The sequence below is a fragment of the Mytilus edulis genome, chromosome 1 (genome assembly GCF_963676685.1).
Source record: "Mytilus edulis chromosome 1, xbMytEdul2.2, whole genome shotgun sequence".
Classification (NCBI taxonomy): domain Eukaryota; kingdom Metazoa; phylum Mollusca; class Bivalvia; order Mytilida; family Mytilidae; genus Mytilus; species Mytilus edulis.
In genome coordinates, this window is record NC_092344.1 from 114072809 (window position 1) to 114098903 (window position 26095).

Genomic DNA, 26095 nt, shown 5'->3' on the forward strand with positions numbered 1-26095 from the left:
GCGCTTTTGATTTTGCAAATTGACTATAGGGACTTTTCTTTGTGAGTTTTCCTCGGATTTCAGTAGTATTGTGATATGAATTTTTATTTATTTCTGAAATATTCGAATATCTACAACATTCATACATTTATTTAGAAAAGGATCAAGACAATTTTTTATCAGAATTTTCCCGTGTACATCAGTTTCGACAAAACGAGGAAAGAGTGTATTTTGTGACATGACTCCAATGTTTCCAATCTTTTTTTAGGTGGATGAAATATTGTTGTCCTTTTCTAAACGAATAATTCTTTTTATTAAAAAAAAAGTTGGCGAACTTCGCGGGATTTTTTTTCAAATTACTTGTGAAAATACTCTGGTTGTTTCTGAACGGTTTCAAGTAGTTGTAGTTTTATAAAGTTTAGATTGTGATTATACTTATCTTAATGTTGGTATGTGCAACTTTTGAATGTTTTGGGTCTTCGAAAGCAGTTAAGGTGCTGTATTGCTTAACATCTTTCAAAAGATAACCCTTGGCATCAAATATGAGACTTTATAAATTTCATGCGTGCTTAGCTCTTTTCTTGATTTAGTTTTTTAAAGATAAAAATCATATTAAGATTTGACGGCATCAATATGTATAAGGCTATCAAGTTTAAGAATTTGTTTCGGTCTTAATTAGCTGATATATAGAGACTTATTAGATGCTTTTTAGTCGTTAATTTTAGTTGAATCAAGATTAAATAACTGCTTCGTATGTTTTGTGCATTGACATTATGTACCGGTTTGTCCTTGTCACGGCACAAGATGATGTTTTCTAGTTCTGTTTATGATAGGTTTATATAATCTACTGTGAAATACAGTCAGGGATATTATAGTGTAAGGAATTATGGCATGTTACAGGGCACTCAGCTTTGAGCTTGTTTTGAGTAACTGGGAGTATTCTCTGATATGTTAAATATATGGCTTTATTTGTGTTATTTCATAGGAAGGTGATTTACATGTAAAGATTGTATTTTCAGTTCTTGTGTGCGTAGTGTTATTTCATTGAATAAGAAGGAAAGTGATAGTAGGGTTTATATATAACTAAATTTTTTGTCCGAATGCGATCGAGCTTAAGGATGTTCGCTACTCTGTTAAAAAATAACAAGCTTTTTAAAAGACTTATGAATTGATAGTATATAAATAAAGAAACTAAAAAAGTAGAAAAAATGGAGGGTCGGTGTGCTCGTTTTCGAGATATAAGCCATTGAAAATTTGGCGGGAAATAATTCTCTCTAGATTTTTCATATATTAAAACTATGAAAAAAATTACAAGAATTTTATAAAATTTTGAAATACGGTTTTGGAATCTTTATGTAATAAAATTATGAAAAGAAAAATAGGTGTTAGTGGGCATTTTTTTTAATGACAATACATGGATAAAACTAGGGGATTCCGAAAATTTGGCAAAAAATCAAAAAATCGAGGAGCAAAAATCCTTAAGATGGAATATATGTTCCCGGTGATACAAAAGATGTTGTTCTGATTCAGGACGATTTACTGCAACCACAATTTAATTTTTGCTACTTTGGTTTGTGGAAAACTATATATATGCGTGCATTGTAACATGTCACAGACGTCATCAGCATTGATGTGCTCATTACGAAAAAAATGCTCCTTCAAAGTTATCAACGACTAAATTCGACACTATGCACGTTCCCATATTTGTTGACCAGTAGTGTATTTCTATGTCCCAACTGTATGAGAGACAGGTATTCGAGGTCCTCGATCTTCATATATACAAGTATATTCGTCCTATACCCTGTCGAGAGATTTTGAGTCTGTATTCGCATGGCGTTAGATATATACACATCGGAAGACGTTTACCATGAAGATGTGACCAATAACACTCCTTTCAGAGTTCATGCGATAATCTCATTTTTTTCACTTGATTTATATATTCTAAAAATATTTATGGTGTATCTAAGTAAAAAAAAATGAAATAAATCCCCATCTAATGATATTCGTCCTTTTATAAACTACCGTACTTTTAATAATCCAGGTTTGTTCTGATATTCTGTCGCCCAGTTAAACTATCATTTTATTTCATCTAGACAAGTTGTAATTATTTAAAACAATACCCATTTAATCAATTAAAAATCTCAACCAGTTTAACTGTTAGAGACTATAGAATTTGTTACGTTTGAATGTCTACCAAGGAATTCGGAGATAAATTTGATAAAATTAATAACACATCAATACCTGTAAATCAATAAAACATATTATTAATATAGGTAGTAAATCCGTACAATCTAAGACGGATGATTTCCTCGTCAATAGATGATATATTTCCGAGACACGTGACAAGCTACTTTGACGAAGTTCACAATCAATAAAGACAGAGGATAACAGATAAACGGTAAGTTCTTCAAAATAATATAACACCGAGTTTCTTGAAATTCTACCTAAGTTCTAGCAGTAGTAGTGCCAAATCAAAATTACAAGATTATTTGGACGTGATAAAGAATCTAACTATAAGGTTTATATTTTATTTTGAAAATGTAGTGCAGATTTTATGCTTTATTGTTTTTACAGTTGATGTTATATGCATTGTTCCACAGAATAATATAACAACTATTTATCAGTGATTAACTGTCGTCACGAAGTATTGTGTATACGTGTTGATTTTAATAGTTACGTTAAATAATTAAGTGATATACATTTGTTTCCGTACAATCTGTCGATGCACTGGAAATAAGCTTGGCAACATATTCAACAAACATTTTCCAACCAGGAATGGGTTGCTCATTATAAAATTATATCATTTTTTTTTTTTATGAAAGACGGGTACACAGGAACTGTATTACCAGATAAAGGGTCAAAGTCAAATGCAACTCAAAGACGAAAATAAAGTATTTAAGTACAGGTTTACATGTAACAGACACAGAAAAAAAGTAAAATTCCAAAAATATTGAACTCCGAGGAAAATTCAAAACGGAAAGTCCCTAATTAAATGGCAAAATTAAATGATAAAAACACATCAAACGAATGGACAACAACTGTCAGATTCATTTTCAAATGTAGAATATGGTGGATTGAACCTGGTTTATAGCGCTAAACCAAGTCAAAGATTAAGCTTAGGTCATGACAACTTAAATAAAAAAAAAAGAAAAAAACATAACTAACAAACAAACACACAAACAAACACACAAAAAAAAACGAACGATATAATACTGATGTTATATTTCATCGAAAATGAACGCATATTAAGCGACAATTCTCAGTTTCTTGGACAGTGTTATTGCAGTTGAAGCCCATCTTTTCCACTCAGATATAACAAAATTAGATTGACTGTAATCTTATTTTCAAGTTGGGACTCTTTGAACCCCCAATTTTTTGCATTTCTGCATCCGTATCTTCATATAAAACACAAGAATGCCTTACATGTATGACCGAACAGCGTTATATACCGGTATAAGAACCAACAAATAAAAGGAGTACGCTTTATTTTCGCGCAATATTCTTGCTTATTTTTTGTATGAAATTGTATTTCAAAAGAGCAACATAGTTATACACTTTTTCATTAAATTGGAGCAGTGTAAGAAAGTGCGTAAGTGTAAAGTTAATCAAATTAATAATTCTAGTTCATGTTTTGGCATTAAAATGGGGACATTGTGGGCTGTCTTGTCATAGATTACGTGTTTCTGTATTATCTTTTAAAAATTATATTTTATCCAAGCGTCAGCTGGCGTACTAAATGTTATTTTTGTTAACTATGATGAGTTTCTTTACAACCACTGGATCGATGACAATGCAAGTTGAGGTTTACTTGTCCCAGGGAATCACCAAGCATGTCGTTAATACGGCTGTGTTTACATAAATTATCATTGCTATGGTAACAATTATAACTAACTGTTTACATATTTTCGAATTTTTGGAAAAACAAAGTATTTTCTAACGTTAGTTGGCATTTATTTCATGCGAAATCAGGACGAAAACCTTTTACAAATTTTAAATGCGATGGATACGGTTGTCAATATGATACTACTTGGACGCCAATGAATCTCTCTCTCTCTCTCTCTCTCTCTCTCTCTCTCTCTCTCTCTCTCTCTCTCTCTCTCTCTCTCTCTCTCTCTCTCTCTCTCTCTCTCTCTCTCTCTCTCTCTGGGGCAAAGGATTAGACATCTGATTGCATAGGGCTTTAATTTATACAAACCGCACAGCCAAACGTATTTTTTTTCTTAGGGTTTTTCTGCCCGTCGGAAGGAAGTGACCATGTTTCTAAACCTCAGTAACACTTCGGGTTTAATACGAATTACAGTAAAAATCATACTCTATCCATCTGAAGATATTTTCATCGCCACTAATAAATGATGCTGGCGGAATGCCTTAGTTAACAAAAGTCAACAACCGTGCAAAGGACCGTATAACCAGTTTAAACTTCCTTATATATAACAAAAATCTCAAGATAGTATGATAAAAAAAAAAATTTTGAAATTATGATTTCGTTATGGAGGTCATAATTTTTTTTTTTTTTTTTAATCTTGTTGTTAATTGGTATATCACTTCATGTTATAGTTTACATTTATCAAGTCACAATATGTGACTGAGTATCAATTGAAAACTTGCCTTGTAATTCTTATTTATTACTTAAAATTAAAATTATTTGTATTGAATGATTAAATATTGACCTATAAGAACATTGTTCAACCTTTTGACATATATAATACTTTACTACCATATAAATTATGTTTAATGTTATCGTAAAATGAATAGAGAAATTCAAAAATGAAAACAAATAGTGTCTCCTTTATGTTCGTTCTTGAGAAATAATAGCAATACTCAGATATTCCTTCTTATGAGTAAATAGAATGGCAAACATTACGTTTGTCTATAAAATCTTCAAGGTATTCAAGTTACGATAATCCAAAGAACAACAAATATTGTTTTTAAAACTTGTCCATAGCACTTCAGACTATAATGGATCGACATCACTTAGTTATTCGAATAGAACATTATTAATTTTTTCACGACAAGGCCCTTTTTAAAACAAAACAAGAACGGTGACTTAAAGTTGTCAATTTCTGTGTCATTTTGTCTTTTGTAGAGAGTTGTCTCATTAGCAATTATACCACATCTTCTTTCTTATATCCAATGTAAATTTAAAAAAGCAAAAATTCACAAACTGTCAAACACAACATATAACAAATGGAAAACAAACGTCATATTTCTGACTTGGTACATGCATTTTCCAACGTAAATAATTGGTTGAACCTGGTTTTATAGCTAGCTTAATCTAAAACAAAATGAAGAAAAAGGCCTCATTTGGAGGGTCACTGAAAGGTACTGGGATCATAAAACAGTCAAACTAATAAAGTATTCATTAGACAGTGGAAGTTATACTCGGAGTCCTTTATTCGACCGACACGCGAAACCTTTAATTCTGCTTGGACATTTTCTTTATCTTTAATTATTCTCAATTTTTTTGTCAATTCAATAAATTGATACTCTCGACTTTATTATCTCCTAAAGTACACATCAGGAGGAACCAATCAATCAATGCCTTTTATTGTTTAACCATGCACGATATTTACAAATACATCATCGACATTTTCACTTTTTGTTGTTGTTGTTGTGTTGTACTGTTTTATTTTCAAGTGCCATTTAGACCCCATACTTTCTAGATTGTATACTGGGATAGTGCAACAATGATACTATAGCAATATAATCAACGTTTGGGTGCTGAATACCCATACTTGTTAGACCATTCATATATAACTATCTTTCCTTAGTGATGTGCTCTCAATTGTAAAATTCATTCAATCCAATAGAATCTTAGCCAGTTAGATAATTTATTACAGGCTCATTCTAAATCTCTGACAGTAAAAACTATGCAATTATTTAAATGCAGCTTGGAAAATTATATCACATATATTGTCATAATATTATTGTATACTCTGTACCTACTGTTCTCTGCTGTCTTTTGTTTGTCATATAGTGTACATATTTTCGTTTGCCATAGCATGTATATGCTTCTTGCAAATAAAATATTCATTCATTCATTCATTCATTCAATGCTCTTCAACTTTGTACTTGTTTGGCTTTATAACTATTTAGATATGAGTGTCACTGATGAGTCTTATGAAGACGAATCACGCGTCTGGCGTATTAAATCATAATTCTGGTACCTTTGATAACTATTAACATCACTGGGTCGATCCCACTGTTGGTGGACGTTTTGTCCCCGGTGGTATCACCAGCCAAGTAGTCAACACTTCGGTGTTGACATGAATATCAATTATAAGGTCATTTTTTTTAATTTTCTGTTGACAAAACTTAATGTTTTTCGTAAAACTAAGAATTTTCTTATCCCAGGAATAGATAACCTTAGCTGTAATTTACACAACTTTTTTGAATTTTGGGTCCTTAATGCTTTTCAACTTTGTACTTGTTTGGCTTTATAACTATTTAGATATGAGCGTCATTGATGATTCTTATGAAGACGAAACGCGCGTCTGGCGTAATGAATTTTAATCCTGGTACCTTTGATATCTAATTATACATCTGGAATTACAAAATATCATGTTACGTCTGAATATTTTCCAGTATTAGAGATAAGTGTTTGTTGTTATTTCAACTTTGTAGTTGTTATGGCTTTCAAATATTTTACATCTGAGCATAGTTGTGTGTGGACGTAGCGCGCGTCTGGTGTATACAAATATTTTTTAACCTGTTACCTTTTGATAGCTATTATTCGTTTGTTTCTCTGTCCTATATTTTCTCCAATTTATCTGTTTATTTATTGTAACCCTGTCGTATAATGTTGTCATTTTAATGATATAATTAACACTGCCATTAAAGCGGGAGGTTTGGCATGGCACAAAACCAGATTCAACCCACCATTTTTTCATAAAATGCCCTGTACCAAGTCAGGAAAATGGCCATTGTTACATTATAGTTCGATTATGTGTGTGTTACATTTCGGTGATGTGTCTCTGTTGTGTCGTTGTTCTCTTATATTTGATACGTTTCCCTCAGTTTTAGTTTGTAATCCGGATTTGTTTTTTTTCTCTATCTCTGATTTGAAATATTTATTTATTGTCCTTACTTATTATTTCTGATTTGCAATGTTTACGTATTGTCCTCACTTGTCAGTTCTGAATTGCAATATTTATGTATCGTCCTTACTTGTCACTTCTGATTTGCAATGTTTATGTATTTTTCTTACTTGTCAGTTATGATTTGCAGTGTTTATGTATTGTCCTTACTTTTCACTTCTGATTTGCAATGTTTATGTTTTGTCCTTACTTGTCACTTCTGATTTGCAATGTTTATGTTTTGTCCTTACTTGTCACTTCTGATTTTAAATGTTTATGTATTGTCCTTACTTGTCATTTCTGATTTGTAATGTTTGTGAATTGTCTTCACTTGTCACTTCTGATTTGCAATGTTTATATTTGTTCTCTGTAGTTCCAAATTTTGACTCCTGTTTTGAACTCATTTTGTTTAGCATTGCCTCTCGTCCTGATAATTGTTATATTACAATAACCAGAGTTCGTAATTATTCCCCCATCAGAAGTGTTTACAGTATGTCTAATCAATGCGGTTCCCATTTGAATCTTCACTGTTCTAACCTGTAAAACAATTAAGTGTTTAATGAACGATATTAGGTCGTATCCTTTAATTACAGAAAGTTGGTATACCTTTATTATAGTTTATATTCTCAGTTGTAATTATTTTCCGATCGAAATTTTTGAATTTTATTGTTTCATTGTTTGCCTCTGTTATCGGAAATATTCATTATTTCTTCTGTTTAATCAGACATTCGATCATTAAAATAGACTTTATTATTTACTAAGTAATTGACGCAAGCTAGACCAATTTATGACATGTCTGCTGTCAACAAAGTTAAGTTCATATTTGAGGTAAGCTTAGTTTTTCCTTGATTTTGTTGCACACCAGGGTCAATTAAAAAGTCAATCTTCAACAAATTCAGAATATCAGAGCCTAATATGTGAACTTTATAGTTTTAACAATATCATGCCTTTTTTCTAAATAGATTACATAAAAATAGTCGAAAACGGTTATTTTAACTATTCTGTCAAATCTGAGTATTTATCTTCAAATATTCATGATTGACATAATAAAGCTTAACCAAATTTTGTTGGAAGTAAAGTTACTGATTCGTTTTAATTTATTTTGGTAGACACATCATTCGATGAAAAATGACACAAGCATGCAGAATCTACAATTTGTATACAAATGCTTTCAACAGTAATATGTGGCCTGAATAGCATTTTATGTTTTGCAATGTGTAAAACTGTTGAAAAGTACTAAAACTAAAAAATAATAAAGATTCTTCAATATTCAATTTTCTATAGACTTAAGCATCTTTTATTTTGACCCTGTGAATGAAACAAACTTTAATAAAGATAATATTTTCCCTACCTCTTATAAAACAGACAGATTTTAAAACAGTGAATTCTTCGTTATTAGCTGATAGCCTGTTAAAAGAATTATATTTTCATATTTGTTGACTTATATATGAAACAACAAGTTGCTGCCTTTCTGGGGACACACGATAGTCCACGTTTTTACCTGTACCAACATGTATTGTCCTTTCCTTTGTCTGTGTCGGGATGTATTGACAATTATGTAGCAACAAGTTGCTGCCTTTCTTGAAGCCAACAATACCTATGGGATACAATACTGTTTTAACACCCATTTGTAATCAAATAGTTCGTTGTATGTTTGCGTTTATTTTTGTTCATTGTTTCTGTTGTTCTGTTGTTTTCCTCCTATAGTTGATATGTTTTCCGCCGTTTGGTTTGAGATCAAGATTTGTTTCAGTTAAATCGATTTATACCTATTGAACAGCGGTATACTAGGCTACTATTGCCTTTATCTACATTGATTTTTATTGTGTTGCATTGTATCTGGTCTTGTCTTACCTTTTTCATTATCTGCATCACATTTGTGCATGACCATGCCTAGTCCATTCCTCTACATGTGTCATAGTGTGTTGATCTCGTTTTTAACTTGTGGTGGTTGTATTTTGTCATGCCTACATACCTAGTGCTTTTCCTTACCTGTGCACAGCAGTTTTTTTGGTCATGTTTGGTCCTTTTCATTGACTATACTATGCAATATTGGGTCTTGCTTGGTTCTGTGTCTGTTTGATAGTTTTTTTTTAGCCTTTTTCTCTTCCCTACATCTGTTTAGCTGTATTTGCTCTTGCATAGTCCTTCTCTTAAACTGTGCTTGGCTGGGATTTGTTTGATTGTATATTTTCGTCATCTACGTTGTCATATTGGTATCTACCTCTCTATTTCGAACGCACGAATTTCAATTAATTTTGATCTTCATTTATTAATTCACCTTTTTAGACAGGTTTTGTTTTATTGATTATTTTAATGATATATATCAGATAGAGAAAAAAAACTATTCAGTAATACAGTAAGATTTGGTAAAATTGAAGGAAAACACGTCACTAACAGCAGTCCAAAAAACTGTAATGTGTATTGTAGTAAAAAGACAATTATAATTTTAATACCACTTGAAGTTATATTACATTTTGGCATTGATATTGAACGATTGTATTTTCTTTCTGAATACAATCAGAAATTTGAAGAGGCAATTGACAAAATGACACGGTATATGGCTTATTTATTATTTGCAATCAGATTACTAGGTTGGTGTTGTGACATAATAACTTGACATCAAACAACATTTCAAATTTTTAGTGATTTCATTGCATTTTCTTGATCGGACCATAAAAGAACGTGACACATTTTTAATCGCAATTCGGTTTCTTTCATTCCTAAGTTGAAATCGATTTCTCTTATTCTTATGTTTGTTGCATTTAATATATATTACTAATAATTTAACATAACTTTTTCTACTTTGGAGACAAAATTGTGTTTTAAAAAGATTTTATATAATCATAAGGTTGAATGTTGATTATAGTATTTGATACTGGTAGATATGTCATATTTTTGTGTAACATATATACTGATATTTTTCTTTTTGCATTCTGGAGTTATTATTTTTCAACTTTAAATTAACAATTATTTGCTTCTTATCTGAAATTAATGTTCTACGTAAAATAAATGTTAAAATGTCTCGACAGAAAATTCGATAATTTAATGAACCATTTGTTGATTTAGTAAACTGATTAAAAATAAGGGAAAACCAATTAAGACATTTATCTCTTAACAAGGTCGGTTGAGATTTAAAATAAAAATTCAATTAACCATTTAAAGATTTGCTTGAAAGAATCTCTATTATCGGAAATTGCAGACTAAAAATGTTTTTGACGCAGTTTTTATCCTCTCAATAAACACTAAAATGCATACTTAAGATAACCCGTCTGTTCTGCATAGTAACGTGCATTATCTTGCTTTGGTTGTGTTGTTGCTTCATGCATGTGAAAACACTGGTTTAGATTACCTTAGCTGTATTTGGCTAAACTTTTAGGAATTTTGGTCCTTATTGCTCTTCAACTTCGTACTTTATTTGGTCTTTTCAACTTTTTTGGGTTCGAGTGTCACTGATGAGTCTTTTTTAGACGAAACGCGCGTCTGGTGTATATACAAAATTTAGTCCTGGTATCTTTTTTGTGATTTTACTATTTATAGTAAATTTTTTGATTCCGAAAATTGAATGAGCAGCGATAAGAATCATGTAAGAATCCCCCCCCCCCCCCCCCCCCCAAATATAGACTGGAAAATACATGAATACGCCTTCATGTGATTACACAGTGTGACTATGGGATGGGAGCATGGACACTTAACATAGCTTACCTTTCCAGAGCACCAGAGTTGAACCCCCCCTCCCCCACACCTCAAACCCACCTTGTAAGTGGGTTCCTGTTAATTGTAAATATAAAGGCAACAGTAGTATACCGATGTTCAAAACTCAATAATCGATAGAAAAAAAAACAAATCCGGATCACAAACCAAAACCGAGAGAAACGCATTAAATATAAGAGGAAAATGACGACACAACATTAAAATGTAACACACACAGAAACGAACTAAGCATTAGATAAAATCCGATGAGAATAACAAATATAACATCAAAACTAAATACATGAATTTGGGATAGAAAAGTACCGTGACACGTCTTATAATAATGTGAATTCACACTCAAATATAAGAGGAAACAAACAAGACAAAAGAAACACAACGTTAAAATGTAACACACACAGAAACGAACTACAATATAATAATGTCCATATTCCTGACTTGGTACAGGACATTTTTAAAGAAAAAATGGTGGGCTGAACCTGGTTTTGTGGCATGCCAAACCTCCCGCTTTAATTGCCATGTTAAATATAACATTAAAATGACAACACAACATTACAGGACTAAAATACAAATAAATAGGAGAACATATTTGACAAACAAACACACGAATAATAGCTAACAAAAGGCACCAGGTTTATAAGTTAATACGCCAGAAGTGCGTTTCGTCCACACAAGACTTACAAAATCCAACACATTAAAAATAGACACACCCGAATTAGTCAAAGCCTCAACGCAAAGTGACGTCACATTTAAAATTGTAAAAAAAGGGACAAAAAAATGACGTCACATTTGAATTTGTAAAACAGTACACAAAAATTGACGTCACATTTGAATGAATAAAACTATCTATCAAAAATTAGATAAAATTAAGATTGATTTAAAATTATATTTGTACTAAATACTGATATTACATTTAATATGAAAATTGCAAAACTTATTAATATCAAACTGAGGTAGCAATTAGAAAATTAACTATATTCAATGTCCGGTTAATTCTGAATCAAACAAGAAAACGTAATACATCATACAAATTACGTTGAACCAAATCAAATCGAATAAATGAAAACGGTAATTAATTTTCTTTACCATAACACATGAATATAACCAATTTTATTGTATATTAATATAATATTTCCCACAGAAAGTAACCAAAAGTTAGCGTGCAATAAATTTTAATTTTGCACTAGTGCAATAAATCTTCAAAATTCATGACGTCATCAACCACAAAATTTTGGTTTAAACCAAGTTTTACTTTCAAATATTATATAACTACAATAAAAGGGTTATTGCATGAATATTGGGGAATATTGTCCCTCGTAGAACATATATTGCACTCGCAAGCTCGTGCAATATAAAATTCTACTCGGGACAATATTCCCCAATATCCATGCAATAACCCTATAATACTGCAATCAGCTATTTTACTATACAGATAAAGCTATACGTATAAACGTTAGCTTTAAACGTCAATGACCTCAACTAACCTATAAGCCCCGCCTTCTTACCGGAACTACTATATTTCTTCAACAACGTCACGTCACAACCATGACAACGTGTAGTAACAATGGTCAAACTTTTATGAATTTAAACTTGTTATGACAGTATGTCTTCAAATTGGTAATTTATATACCATGTTTATTGTTATTAAGTTCATTTTTTCTTTTTAATTCCTTACAATGTCAATGTCCTGCCGCCTGGACTACGGTCATAGGGAAATACCCCAAAAATGGTACCCCAAGAGGGAAATTCCAAACACTTTTTTTAATAATATTTGTTACATATTTTTTTTAATTTTTTAATGTTTTATCGATTTCAGTATAAAAACAATATACGTATTGTGTCTTGAAATATGAAATTTATTTGTATTCGGCACGAAACAGTGGAAATGCTCGGTAGAACCTCGCATTTCCCCCGGTTCTAAGCCTCATACAAATAAATTTCATATTTCAAGACACTATACGTATATTGTCTAAAAAGACGTCAAGACATTTGACAAAATCTGATGAGAATTACAAGTATAACATCAAAACTAAATACATGAATTTGGGATAGAAAAGTACCAAAACACGGCTTATAGCAATGCGAATTCACACTCAGCAAAACAGTCACAATCGGGAACAAGTCACGTTCGGTAATTAAAAGATTAGACGACGTAATGACAAACCACATTCTAACATGTGGTAAAAATGTCCTTAGCTACTTTGGTCAAAGACACATTGTATGGGTCAACCAATTCGTAATTGTGTCCGTAAAATTTTCGGAGTATCAATTTTAATCTGTCCTCCTCGTAGCTTTGTTGGGACAGTTTCTGCGTAAAGAGCACACTCCTGTATTTGAAGTCCGTATAGTGTGAACAAGCACGAGTATAACTGTTAGATTCTTTTGACCACAGTGTCGTCTGTTCTTCTTAGACATGTTATTTAGGTTATATCTACTTATTTTATTTCATTCAATATGCTGTATGGTTTGTTTTTACCTGGCAGTATTTATATTTTCTCCTTCTTATGTGCTATGAAGTTGATACACGATGATCTCTTCAAATTCATCCAATAAAATTATACCATTAAGAAATATACGGAGTTTTACTTCAAATACGTCACGCTTGAAAGGAACAGCAACAATAACGCAAAGATGTTCCGTCTCCTGAAGTTTTTTTAATGATTTTTCTAGTGATGTTTGCTTTATATAATTTGTCAAGGATATTTGCTTTATTTAATCTCCACAATCCTCCATTTCCACAAAGCATCTATCACAATGAAATCTTTCATTATAAATGTCAATATTTAATTTGAAGATGTAATTACAATTCCGAATGAGCAATATTTATTATATGCTTTAATACACAATTTAATTGCAATATGTAAATATAGTTGAGATATAATATTTACTTTTCATTAAATTGCTCATCAATCTTTGTTTCCCATGAGACAACAAGTTAAGCTATTGATTATAGAAAATATCAATTTCTCTGTAATTTGAATATTTATTTTAAAAATAACAAAAAAAAACTAAGTCTATCAGCATTGGGGGTATAGATCTATAAAAATATATATTCTAAAAAGAGAGGCAAAAGATCCCAAAAGGAAATTCATACTCAAAAATCGAAACAAACTGATAAACGCCATGGCAAAAGAAAGAGGAAAGAATAAGGCAAAAAAGACAAATAACAATACAAAAAAACTCGACATAGAAAACTAAAGACTGAGCAACACGAATACCAACAAAAAAGGGGGGGGGGTGATCTCAGGTGCTTCGGAAGAGTCATCAGATATGGTTCTAAATGTGGTATCCATCGTGTTGCTCATGTACAAAATAAATAGTATGAAACCATAACGCCTGTTTACGTATAATACTTTAGCTTTACCCGAAAATCTTCGTGTAGCTTCAATTTAAAAGCGTATCCCCAGTGTATTGTGACAATTTCTTATATTAGATAGAAGATTCAAAATTAATGTCGGCTGTTCAAAACAATAGGATAGTTCCTTGAAATACTAGTAGTTCACCTCAAGGTTATAAAATTTAAAACATGATCGTATATTAGAGTCAATGAGTTTTGAATTATTTGCAGTAGATATTTGATTGTATTTGTCTTTGTTGAAATGGTGTGAGGTCAACCATAGCACCAATTTAATACATCTTTATTATATACCTTACAAATGTTTTGCTGCTTTATCTCATTGGGTTTAAATATCGTTTCCAATGCCATTTTATGATAAAACCCGAGGTCATGCTAAAGCTCCTTTTTATTTAAATATCAAACGTAAATCAAGGTATACCAAAATAATGGTGTATTTTAATTTTGACAATTTAATTGTCGCTCAGTTGCTATTTACACCTTTACTTGTTAAAACTGACAAAATTTTTTAAAATGATTAAAACTGGAGTTTAACTTTGCAGGTAGGGAGTTTTGTTTTTATATGAATTTATAACTCGGTTAAAAACAAATGATGAAAATCGACTTAGAACAGGCAGACCGAAAATTTTGGAAATCACAAGCGAATAATTTAAAATTTGTTTTTAACAATAATCTATCTTATTGCATAATGTTTCAGTTTAATCATATTTGCCGTCTTTTAAAAGTCATTATACATACTTCAATATTTAAAGAAATATTGTATGTGATTTGGTAATTATTGCCTTTAAAGATTTTATTTTCAAAACGAAAACTAACTTCAATTAAGATAGTTTCCCACGATGTTGATTTATACATGTATACACTATTATATTTTGTTGTTAAATGGTCCACGTTTAAAATTAAATAGTTTCATATATGTGTTTTATATGCATTCGGCTGACTATTTTTCCCGGTAAGAATGTTTAAAAAAAAATGTTTAAACAAAAACAAACAGCAAGAGCGCAAATAAATGCAAAACAATAATTAAAAGAATAAAGAAATCTTGCTTTGCCTCATTGAATGTAAATTTTTGGGAAGATTGCTCCAATTGTAATTGTACTATTGTTTCATTTTGATTTCAATATTAAAAGCATAACTTTGATAGTAACTTGATTTTCAATCTTAGACTGAATTTCCCAAACCTATGTATCATTAAAAGAGGGACGAAAGATACCAAAGGGACAGTCAAACTCATAAATCTAAAACAAACTGACAACGCCATGGCTAAAAATGAAAAAGACACACAGAAAAACAATAGTACACATGACACAACATAGAAAACTAAAGAATAAACAACACGAACCCCACCAAAAACTAGGGGTGATCTCAGGTGCTCCGGAAGGGTAAGCAGATCCTGCTCCACATGTGGCACCCGTCGTGTTGCTTATGTGATTACAAATCCGGTAAATAGTCTAATACGGTAGGTCACATTCATGAAAGGGAAGGGGATTGTAGTTACGACGTAAGGAACATATCCGATATCATTTGTGAAACGGTTATTCTATAACGGTCAACCAACTCGTGATGGCGTCCGTAAAATTTACGAAGGGATGATTTCAACTTCACCATTTGGAACTCTTGGTTTAATAGCTTCCTTGTGAGCAGTAACTCTCTATCAAGAAAATCATGATAGGAAATGCAAGTACGGGAATATCGTATTAATTGGGAGAAATATAACCCGTATGCAGGTGCTGCTGGAATGTCGCTACTTAGAAATGGAAAGTTCACAATTGGAAAGCTGAAATCATCTCTTTTGTCGTAAAGTTTTGTTTTCAACCGACCCTCATTGTCAATTTCTTGATGTAAGTCAAGATATGAAGCCGACTTAACTGTATCTGTAGTATCCTTTATCTCCAATTCGATGGGATAGATGCGTTCCACATAGTCACCAAATTTTGAATTGTTTAGTGAAAGAACGTCACCTATATAGCGGAAAGTAGAGTTAAAGGATATTGCTAACTTATATCTTTCTTCATAAGAAGTTCCTGCATGAAGTCAGCCTCATAATAATAAAGAAACAAGTCGGCAAGTAGAGAGGAACAGTTTGTTCCCAATGGGATGCCGACAGTCTGTTGAAAAACACGTCCTCCGACCGTTACAAATATGTTGTCAATCAAGAAATCAAGCATCTTGATAATATCGGTTTCAGAGAATTTTTTGTTTGAATCGGAGTGATTCTTTACAAAGTATGATTTTACATGATAAACACTCATTGAAACATTATATGTAAAAATGATTGCCATCAAAATCATATATCGAAGAAGGACATACATACAGAAATGATTTCAGGTTTACTGACCTTGAATCCTGGTATCTATGAGGAGGTTATATACAACCACTAGGTCGATGCCACTGCTGGTGGAGTTTTTATTCCCGAGGGTATCTGACTTTCAAATATTTTGGCTACGAGCATCACTGAAGAGACATGTATTGTCGAAATGCGCATCTGGTGCAGGAAAATTGGTACCGTTAATGTTATTAAGAATCTTTAATCCTGATATCTATGATGAGTTTATTTAAAACCACTGGGTCGATGCCACTTCTAATGGATTTTCCACCCGAGGGTATCACCAGCCCAGTAGTCAGCACTTTTGTGTTGAAATAAATTATCATTGATATTACATCCCAGCTCCTTTGTTTTAACAGGGGTGATCTGAGCCGGATCGTCCCTACCAGATCACCCCAGTTTGAGTTTCTTTGTTATGCATCATGCTTTCTTTTGTTCTGTAACATTTTGGCGGGAATATCAAATCCACTATAAAACTTATAATTAATTATACGTATTCACGTAGAAAAAATCTAGAGTATATGCTGAGATTATACCTTTAGCATATTAAGCCAAGACACATACCAATACACCAGGACGACAGGATACGATATACAGTAATTTAACATACTTAAAGGAAGCAAGATCTTTTTATAAGTGGGGCGAGTTGGCAGACCTATATTCAGTGGGGTTTAAACCTTTTTCGAAAATAAGTGAGTTGTCAGACTGATTGTTCAATTTGATTTTACATTTTTTCCAAAAGTGTGGCGAGTCGGTAAACAAGAGTGGAGCGATTTTTTTATAAAGTGGCGATATAGTGTAGGCCAATAGGCAAGTGGGGCGAGTTGACATTATTTGATATCTACTCATCGGGTTCGGGGGGTCATAAAGGGTATACATCATATAGTAATATATAAAGTATTATATTATAATGGTTGTGTAGCGTTCTAAACTAGATTTTATGAATTGTAAATGTTTTTTCGTCTAATCTAAAAGAGCTGGGATGTAAAATAGTTATCCAACTCGGACTTGGTGTGTCAGTGTTAGATCACCCGCTGGCCTCCTGCCATCGGGGTGATCTTACACTGACACACCGCGTCCTTGTTGGATAACTATTAAAATGGTCATAATTATAAATTAACTGTTTACAAAACTTTAAATTTTTGAAATATTTAAAAGGCTCTTCTACCTCAGGAATAGATTTACCTTAGCTGTCTTTGACAAACATTTTAAGAATTGTTGGTCCTCAATGCTCTTCAACTTCGTACTTTTATTTGTCTTTTTTATGCTTTTCTTTTTATTCGAGTGTCACTGATGAGTCTCTTGAAGACGAAACGCGTGTCTTGTGCAAGTATAAAATTCCAGTCCTGGTATCTATGATGAGTTTATTATGGGTTAGTTGCACCCTTAAAAGAAAGAATACTTTGCCACGGAAATTCTTATACACAAAATAATTTCAACATGCAGATTATACTAACTAAACTGCTGTTTTCACATTTCTGAATGGACAAAATCATACAACAGCTATTGACACACTGCCTTATGTTTTTTTTTTATTTTTTTTTTAGATTAGTGACTCAGTGTTTCTTTTATCATCTAGATCATGAAAATAAGCAACAACGGGTATCAGTTTAGCTTTTTTTTTTTTTTTTGCAGAAACTTATTTTTTTAATCCGAAATTTGTTGGTATGATTGGTTTTCAATTTGTTGGTATGAATATATTGGCTGGAAACAGACACACGAGGCAGACTATTTGCCACAGTTCTGTTTGATTTAGTCAAATGCTTTAAATTAAAGATTGACTTTTAAATTAGTTAAAATGTTTGTAGTCTGTCTGCTATCTTCTTGCATTCTTTTTTGAGAAATCCTACTATATAGTATGTCAAATATCAATAACCAAACACTTATAATGAAAAGTATTGTAAACTTACAAAAATAAGAGTCGTAAAGACATTATAATATACCTCAATAATACATACTCGATATTAAAGAATTAAAATCATAATCCATTTTTCCTCATTAAATATTAATAAGCATATATTTGTGAAATAAATCTATTAGATCAATATATAAAATGAGGATTAAGTTCAGATTTCTTTCGTTCCATTCAATTTCAACGAATGAATTATTTTTAAAGAGAGATATGCAGACAATGTTTTATTCATGGCCGTGTTACGTACAGACCTAATATAACTTCTGTTGTGACTCTTGCTAGAATAACTTCCACTGGGCTTCTTCTTTGAATATAACTTCTCCCTCAAATACAAATGTAGACATGAGAAAGCAATAAATGATGCACTGCTATTACTTTCAGAAGTGCCATCAATTTCTGTCGTCCTAACAAATGAAGTTCTTAACGACCTTGACTGGCTATACAGCCCTTGAACGGTCGGTGTCGTCCTAATGTGTTTACTATGATATTATATAGTATAATGATATTGAGGAAAAGCAAGTGCGTGGTTACCACTACTAAAAATATCGGCGCTGATTTCGCCTTGTGTTTATGATATAATATTGTATGATCTGGTCGCATTTTTTTAAGCTATCTCCATATACACATGCACACGTAAAAGGGGTGTACCAGAATAAAAAAACTAATAAAAAGTATATTTTCATTTGAAAAATAAAGTCAATATTTATATATTTGTTAGTCTCTATGTATACACGATTTTCGCTTGCCCACAAACGCATGTCGGTTTGAAATATTTACGACTTTCTACCGTGATTTTTTTAGTTTGTTACTACGCATCTGCAACGTTGGCAAGCATTTAAATGTTTTAAATCACTGTAAATTACAAAATTTAAAATCTAATGACCTGCTGTGAAAAAGAAAGTTTTAAATCTGATATTTTTACAAGGAAGATTGTTCTTTGATAACATTTAATGTGTACGTTTTACAAATACAGCATGACAATTATACTTATATATTTTAACTAATGTATATTTCATGTATTTATTACAGGCTATTCACAAGGAGCTATAACATCTTAATGGACAAGGAATAAAGGTAAGATAAATGTTTGTTTTCTGATAAAAGATTTTGCTACAATTTAGTTAAAAATATTATTCTGAAACATCGAACCGGTACACGAAGAGCTGTAAAAACAGGGGACAACAAGTGTTCGCATTTGAGACGTTTAAATGTTCAGTGGACCGTAAAATTTGGGGTCAAAACTCTAATTTGGCATTAAGATTAGAAAGATCATGTTATAGGGAACATGTGTACTAAGTTTCAAGTTGATAGGACTTCAACTTCATCAAAAACTACATTGACCAAAAGTTTAAATGTTTTGTTTGTTTGCTGATTGAAATATGAAAAAGAGGAGGATTTTGGTTAACTTTGCTTCGCCCGCCACCTTTGCAGTTGTCTTATCTTACTGTGCTTTATTATTTGGAGAATTTGATGGTAGATCTTTTATGAGTTCTGTTAAGTTTTTATACAAATCAAGTTAATACGCTCGGAACGATTAGGAGATTGACACCCAACCGTATGATATCATCTAGATGTATTTTTTTTTAAAAACTTTGGATGTTTGGTAACTAAGAAATGGAACTGTAATTTTAATGCTGTTATTCGTCTCAAGCCACAGTTTGACCTTCAAAAACCCTCGCCTCACATCAAGTTTAAGATCCCCTAGCACCGGTTTGAGAGAATTTCCTTGCAATCTGACTACTTTATATGTTGTCATAGTCAATAAATTAAGTAATCCTACCCTTATCTATTCCCTTATCACCAGAGTTCTCTAAAGTTCCACGGCACCCCTTTGACCCTTTCTTAGATTTTTATACTATTTTTGCCTCAATGATAGTCGCTCTATACCAAAACGAAGGTAAATTAATACAAATTCCTTAATGGCGAAGATAAAAACATTTATTTTATTTTCAAATCAATGGACAATGTCTTTTTATTCAATGATCCCTTTTTGAGATAATCCTTTCAGATCAATCATCCCCGTAAACATATAATAAGGGAGGTACTATAGATACATAGTGTTTCTTGTTTATTTCAAAGCCATTTTCATTCATGTCACCAAGAGACGTACATTTTTCACTCGATCAAACCCTTTTGTTTTTGACAATTTTCTGACCTTTAACACCGAGTTATTTATCTTACTACTTTCAATTTTATTTAAACATTTATTTTGTCGTGTAAACGTTATATTCATTTGATATAATTCGATGTCTTGGTGTCAATAAACATTAATTGTTTGATATTTTATTAATATTTTAACATCTAAAGAATTATTTGATTAAATACCCATTGAAAACAAATTATAAACGATCAAAACTGCGTAAAATACTAATGATAAAGAATCAATTGTTTAACGCAAATTGTCGACATTGTTAGTATCTATAGGGTTAACTGTTTAACGCAATAGACCTTTTTTGTTACAGTAGACAAGTACTTTTTTATTTATCAATACAAGTGTGGACACAGACGAGTGTGGATAGTATGTTTGGATGTTTGACTGTGTTTTATATGACAAAAGGAGTTCTATGTTTTTCCTATATATGGTGTTATTAATTGTGTTAACTGAGACACCAATTGCATTAATTACCAAATGATTACGATAGAATATGTTCCACATCTTTGATTTTGGATACATTTTGTAGCTAGGAGAACAACACATTAAAGGTTAATCTGTTCATGTATTTTTTTCTTAAATGGGAGATGATATCTAAGAACATGATATAAGGAGCCTGTAATTCAGTGGTTGTTGTTTGTTTATAAATAAATTTGAATTGTTTTACATTGCCATTTCGGGGCCTTTTATAACTGACAATGCGGTATGAGCTTTAATCGTTGTTGAAGGCCGTACGATGACCTGTAGTAATTTTTGTGTCATTTTGGTCTCTTGTGGAGAATGACCTCATTAGCAATCATACCACATCTTTTTTTATATGAGTCAATGATTCAATATGTTATTAAAGTCTCACTACTTGCAATACATAAATATACAGGACGTACAGAGTATATACACAATATAAAACAGAAAATACACAAATATAAAATACAAGTACCATTCTATTAAGAATTATGAGAGACTGTAAAACAATTTCTGTATAAAACTAGTTAAAATAAATACGATTATTAAAATTTCCTTTTGAGAATATAAAAAGGTATTTCTTCTACTTAAAATATCAAAGCAGGTTTTGGCAACCATATCATAACAATTAATGTTTTTAAATAAATAAACAAATTTATCATCATCAGACAAATCTTTAAAATCGACATTATATTTCTTAGCTTCACTATATAGACAAAAGCGCAAATCTGCATATAAAGGGCATGATAATATTACATGTTTTTCGTCTTCTATGCTATCATTACACATAAATTACACTCTTTCGTCTACATTTTTATTTTCATACCGCCCTGTTTCAATTCTCAACGGAGCTACTCCGCATCTAAATTTAGCAAAAGCACTTCTATATCTATATGTACATGTATTTGCTTACTACATAAACATGTAGTTGTATGGTTCTATTATATAACTTTGTGGTGGATCATCAGTATCATTAGTAAAACATTTTGCTAAAATGTCGAATTGTTTCTCAGATTAGAAGAAATTTATTGTTTTTTTTTTAAAGTAATGACAATGCCTGACATGATGCTTGGGGCTAGTTTATCAATATAAGTAGTTGTAGTAAAATATCTTCTCTGATGACAATATGAATAGTTTACCTCATTTTCATATAATATGCATACTTGTTTTAGACAGTAATTATACATAAATTTAAACAAGTCATAGCTAAAACATAATAGAAATTAGAACTTTTGAAATGATATTTGATGCTTTGCCAATGTTACAAAGGGGATTTACAATTTGTTTGCTTCGGCGAGTGGCCAAATAGTACTACAAAAATGAACGAAATGGAAAAAAAAACCCACAGCAACAACGACAACCACTGAATTACAGGCTCCTGTCTTGGGACAGGCACATACATACATAATGTAGCGGGGTTAAACATGTTTGCGGGGAACCAACCCTCCCCTAACCTGGGACTGTGTTGTAACAGGACAACAGAAGAACAACTGTTAACATCAGTTGAAAAAGGTTTAACTCACCAGATGGAGATAAATGAAAATACATCTAACAAAAACATCAAGTGGACGTGGCTTGGTATTTATTTTTCAGACGAACTTTTGTGCCCTAGTTTAATTATTTCTGAAATTTTAAGTTGAGATACATTTCTCCTAGATATTAATATATTTGAATAATGATTATTGTCCATATTTTCTTGTTGACTGCATTTTAACACTTATATAATTTTAATATTTTTATATTGAAAAATATATAATTTGGAATGAAGGATTTATTTATTTAGAAGTTCTTTGATAGAAAATTGTCCTTTTATATTTATTTACTTTGATAAAAACTTTATCAATACATCAAAGCATATTTTTTCAAAGTATTTTTTTTAAATGTATCTATCATTTAAATCCTACTTCTATTGTTCTGTTTAACTTCGTAACGTAATTGATATATTTTGTTATTAACGCTGTGAATGTAATCGAACACACTGATTTACTTTCGTTCTGCATGATTAACTTACACTGTTCGATTGACCGTACTGGGAAAGGAGGTTTGGGGCTTAGCATCTATTCAATATTCATAATTTTATCGTTGCCATTGTTGTGGGACTCAGGTATCTCCAGCAAAAATATACTCATCTTCTATCAACGTTTTGTCTTTATCATATGAGGGACACTAAGAAATTTCAACCAAATGTCTACTCAGTAGTAAAAATGTTGCCCAGCGTTTATTAATTTATTCGAGAAAAATTTCATAAAACAAGAACAATGGTTGTTCTCGTTTATGCAGAGTTAGTTCTATAGGAATTAAGCTATGTAAATCTATTCTTACAAACATTAGATTATGCAAACCAAGTCTTACAGGGTTTTGGCTATGTAAATATTTTTTCCTTACTAAGATTTGGTTATGCAAACCAAGTCTTTTAAGGTTTTGACTATGCAAATTTATCCGTATTAATATTTTGGTTATGCAAACCTAGTCTTACAAAGTTTTTTGGCTATGAAAAGACAGCCTTATTAGGTTGTTTGATTTTCTTTGGAACCAGTTTTTAGTGAGCTTTATCTTTACTTTAAGCATTCCTTAAATTTGCCTAACCGTATATATACAATCCAAGAAACGACGATTACGCAATACGTTGGATGGTTTCACTTTTCATTGACGTTTTCAAACCAATTTCAATATTTTTACCCCGTTTTTAACTTGAACATATCTTTATACCAGTTTTAGCTCCCAGTAAATGGCAGTTATCTGGTATTATATCAACGTATTCTTTGTCTTCTATATAACTCACCTGGCGTGATTTGTAGATTTATATCAGCTCTTAGTCATTGATAAAAGTAAAGTATGCATATCAGCAACTGGGATTATTATTAATTAATAATTTTATTTTCAGGTTTCTTAGAGGACCGTATGTTGCACTTTGTTTGAAATATTTACTTGGATAATTGCTTAATATGGATGTAATACTTATAAAACAACGCATATATAAAGGAAGTTTTTACATATAATTCCAAAGTAGATTTAAATTTTGTATTCATCATTTTGACATTATGACAGAGGTTACAACAATGCGAACTCAATCTGCCGGGCGGGTTTACCCCCTGAAAGAAATAAAAGACCAGTATCCGTATCTTAGGAAAACACAAAATGATCCAAGACTAACAAGCTCGGCTTCTGTCGCCCTCAGAGGAGAAAATTCACCAAGAAGGTTCACAGACATGAAAGATAATTTTCAACAAGCTGCTTTGATAAATATAGTTGCTTCTGTGAATAATGAAAACAAGCAAAGGCATCCATCTTCGGCAGACACCGTTCGGAATACAGTTAATGTTATATCAAATTTGTTTCTCCAAAGGGACCGACAAATATCAATTCCAAAACCACAGGCTTTCATGGAGGTTCCTCAGAAATTTTCGAAAAAGAAACCTTTATTCAATAAGAAATCTGGTCATCAAGCATCTGAGAAAGAAATAGAAAATCGTAAAAGAAATGTAACATTATCAAGGTCAAGGCCTCTATCACGTGATTTGGAATCAGCTCCAAAGCAAGAAATTAAAATTGCAGTGTCGCTACAGAAAAATATGGATGACATAAACAGTTTGGACGGATCTCGTGATTGGATATCATCTCCAGCTAAGGTAAGATTAGCAAGATCAAATAGTCCGCGACACAGGTATGCAACCTTGAAGAAGAAGCCAGAACAAAGGGCAACTACGTCAATATCAACATGCGAGGCTATTGATATATTGGATGCAACAGAATCAATCAACCAGCCGAAACCATCATCAGTGTCGTCAATCCGTGAATACGCAACATCCCCAAATCAAGATTCAAATATGTATCGCGCCAAATCTTTGCCTGCCTTATTTCCGGTAAAACGTAGAAAATCATCTGACGCTCAGATTTCTTTGACATTTGAAAAGAAACAAAACATTCATCCATTTAAAAAGACATCCGTAAAGGCATATGGTGGGATGCCAAATTTACTAGTTGGTAAAAATATTCAGGGGAAATCGAATGAATTTGAAGAAAATGCGGAAGAAAACCCAAGGTCTGCGCCGAAACCAAGTTCAAATACAACAATACCACACGATCATTTAAAAACTCATCATAAGGAAGACAAAATTTTAAAAGAAAAACCAATAATAATAAGTCAAGAAAATATTACCCTAACTGGACGGTCAATTCCAAATCCTAGACCTTCATCATTTCAGGTGTCAAAATCGCTCAAACATCCAGAAACAGACTTGCTTTATTCTACTCTGGATCACATTTATGAGAAAAAGATTGTAATGAAACAGTTAGATAAACAATTTGAAGATTTACGCAAACATATATCGGCTAAAATGTCTAATTTAAGTGATGGTGGAAGTATGGTATCGGAATCGACATCTGATATTACTACATATAATGTGGTAGGGAAAGCATTCAAATCAAATTTAAGTACAGCAAGTACTGCAAGTAGGAACGGAAAACAAAAATTACAGAAACGAGTAACATTTGCTGAGGAACCAGAAGAAAACGTTATCCTTCCAGAAAAGCCTATTCTAAGTTACGACAATGATAGAGCTTTATTAAATGCTCGATTAATGCAAACTAAATATCAGTTCAAAGACAGAGACGGGAATCAAATGAAGCAATCAAAACCCATGAATGAAGCTGAATTGGTTCGTTTAAAACATAAATTAATGCCTGGTATCCATAGTGATGATAAGTCTAAAAACGACTTTCTGGGTGACGTACGAATTTCTGGGATGTCTAAGGACCAGATGAGAAGTTCTTCACGAGCCTCTGATACGAACCGGTCGATAGTATCAGAGGCAGACACAATTGCAGTGGAAGAAGCTGCAAGAGAATGGAATGGTATTGATATTGATGCTACTAATAGGGATAGGACTGAGTTTCCTGTTAGTCAAGGTGCTTCGTCGTTTTACCCAAGTGCTCATGATGATGATGATGTAGACTCGTATGATAGTGAAGATGAATTTGAACAAATGGACTCGTATCGTGTTGTGAAAGCCATTGACTTAGGCAAACTTTCAAACTTTCAACACAGAAAATTTAAAAATGTCACTCATAAACATGATCCTTCTACTACACACTTTGTAAAAATAAAAGTAAAATGAAATTT

At 31.9% G+C, this 26095-nt stretch overlaps 1 protein-coding gene across 2 annotated transcripts; it reads left to right on the forward strand.

Moving 5' to 3' along the window:
• The first annotated feature begins 2252 nt into the window (after nt 1-2252).
• On the forward strand, nt 2253-26095 carry LOC139500425 (uncharacterized). 2 transcript variants are annotated; one of them, XM_071289171.1, is made up of 3 exons: nt 2253-2377; nt 19389-19433; nt 23858-26095. In XM_071289171.1, the coding sequence occupies exon 3, from the start codon at nt 24015-24017 to the stop codon at nt 26088-26090; it is 2076 nt and encodes a 691-aa protein (XP_071145272.1). In that variant the 5' UTR covers nt 2253-2377; nt 19389-19433; nt 23858-24014; the 3' UTR covers nt 26091-26095. The 2 variants fall into 2 exon arrangements, with proteins under 2 accessions (XP_071145272.1, XP_071145267.1); XM_071289166.1 differs by lacking the exon at nt 2253-2377 and adding an exon at nt 14481-14663.

Excerpts from the sequence above, each read along its gene's own strand:
- LOC139500425 (XM_071289171.1), top strand. The coding sequence starts at position 24,015 with ATGACAGAGGTTACAACAATGCGAACTCAATCTGCCGGGCGGGTTTAC.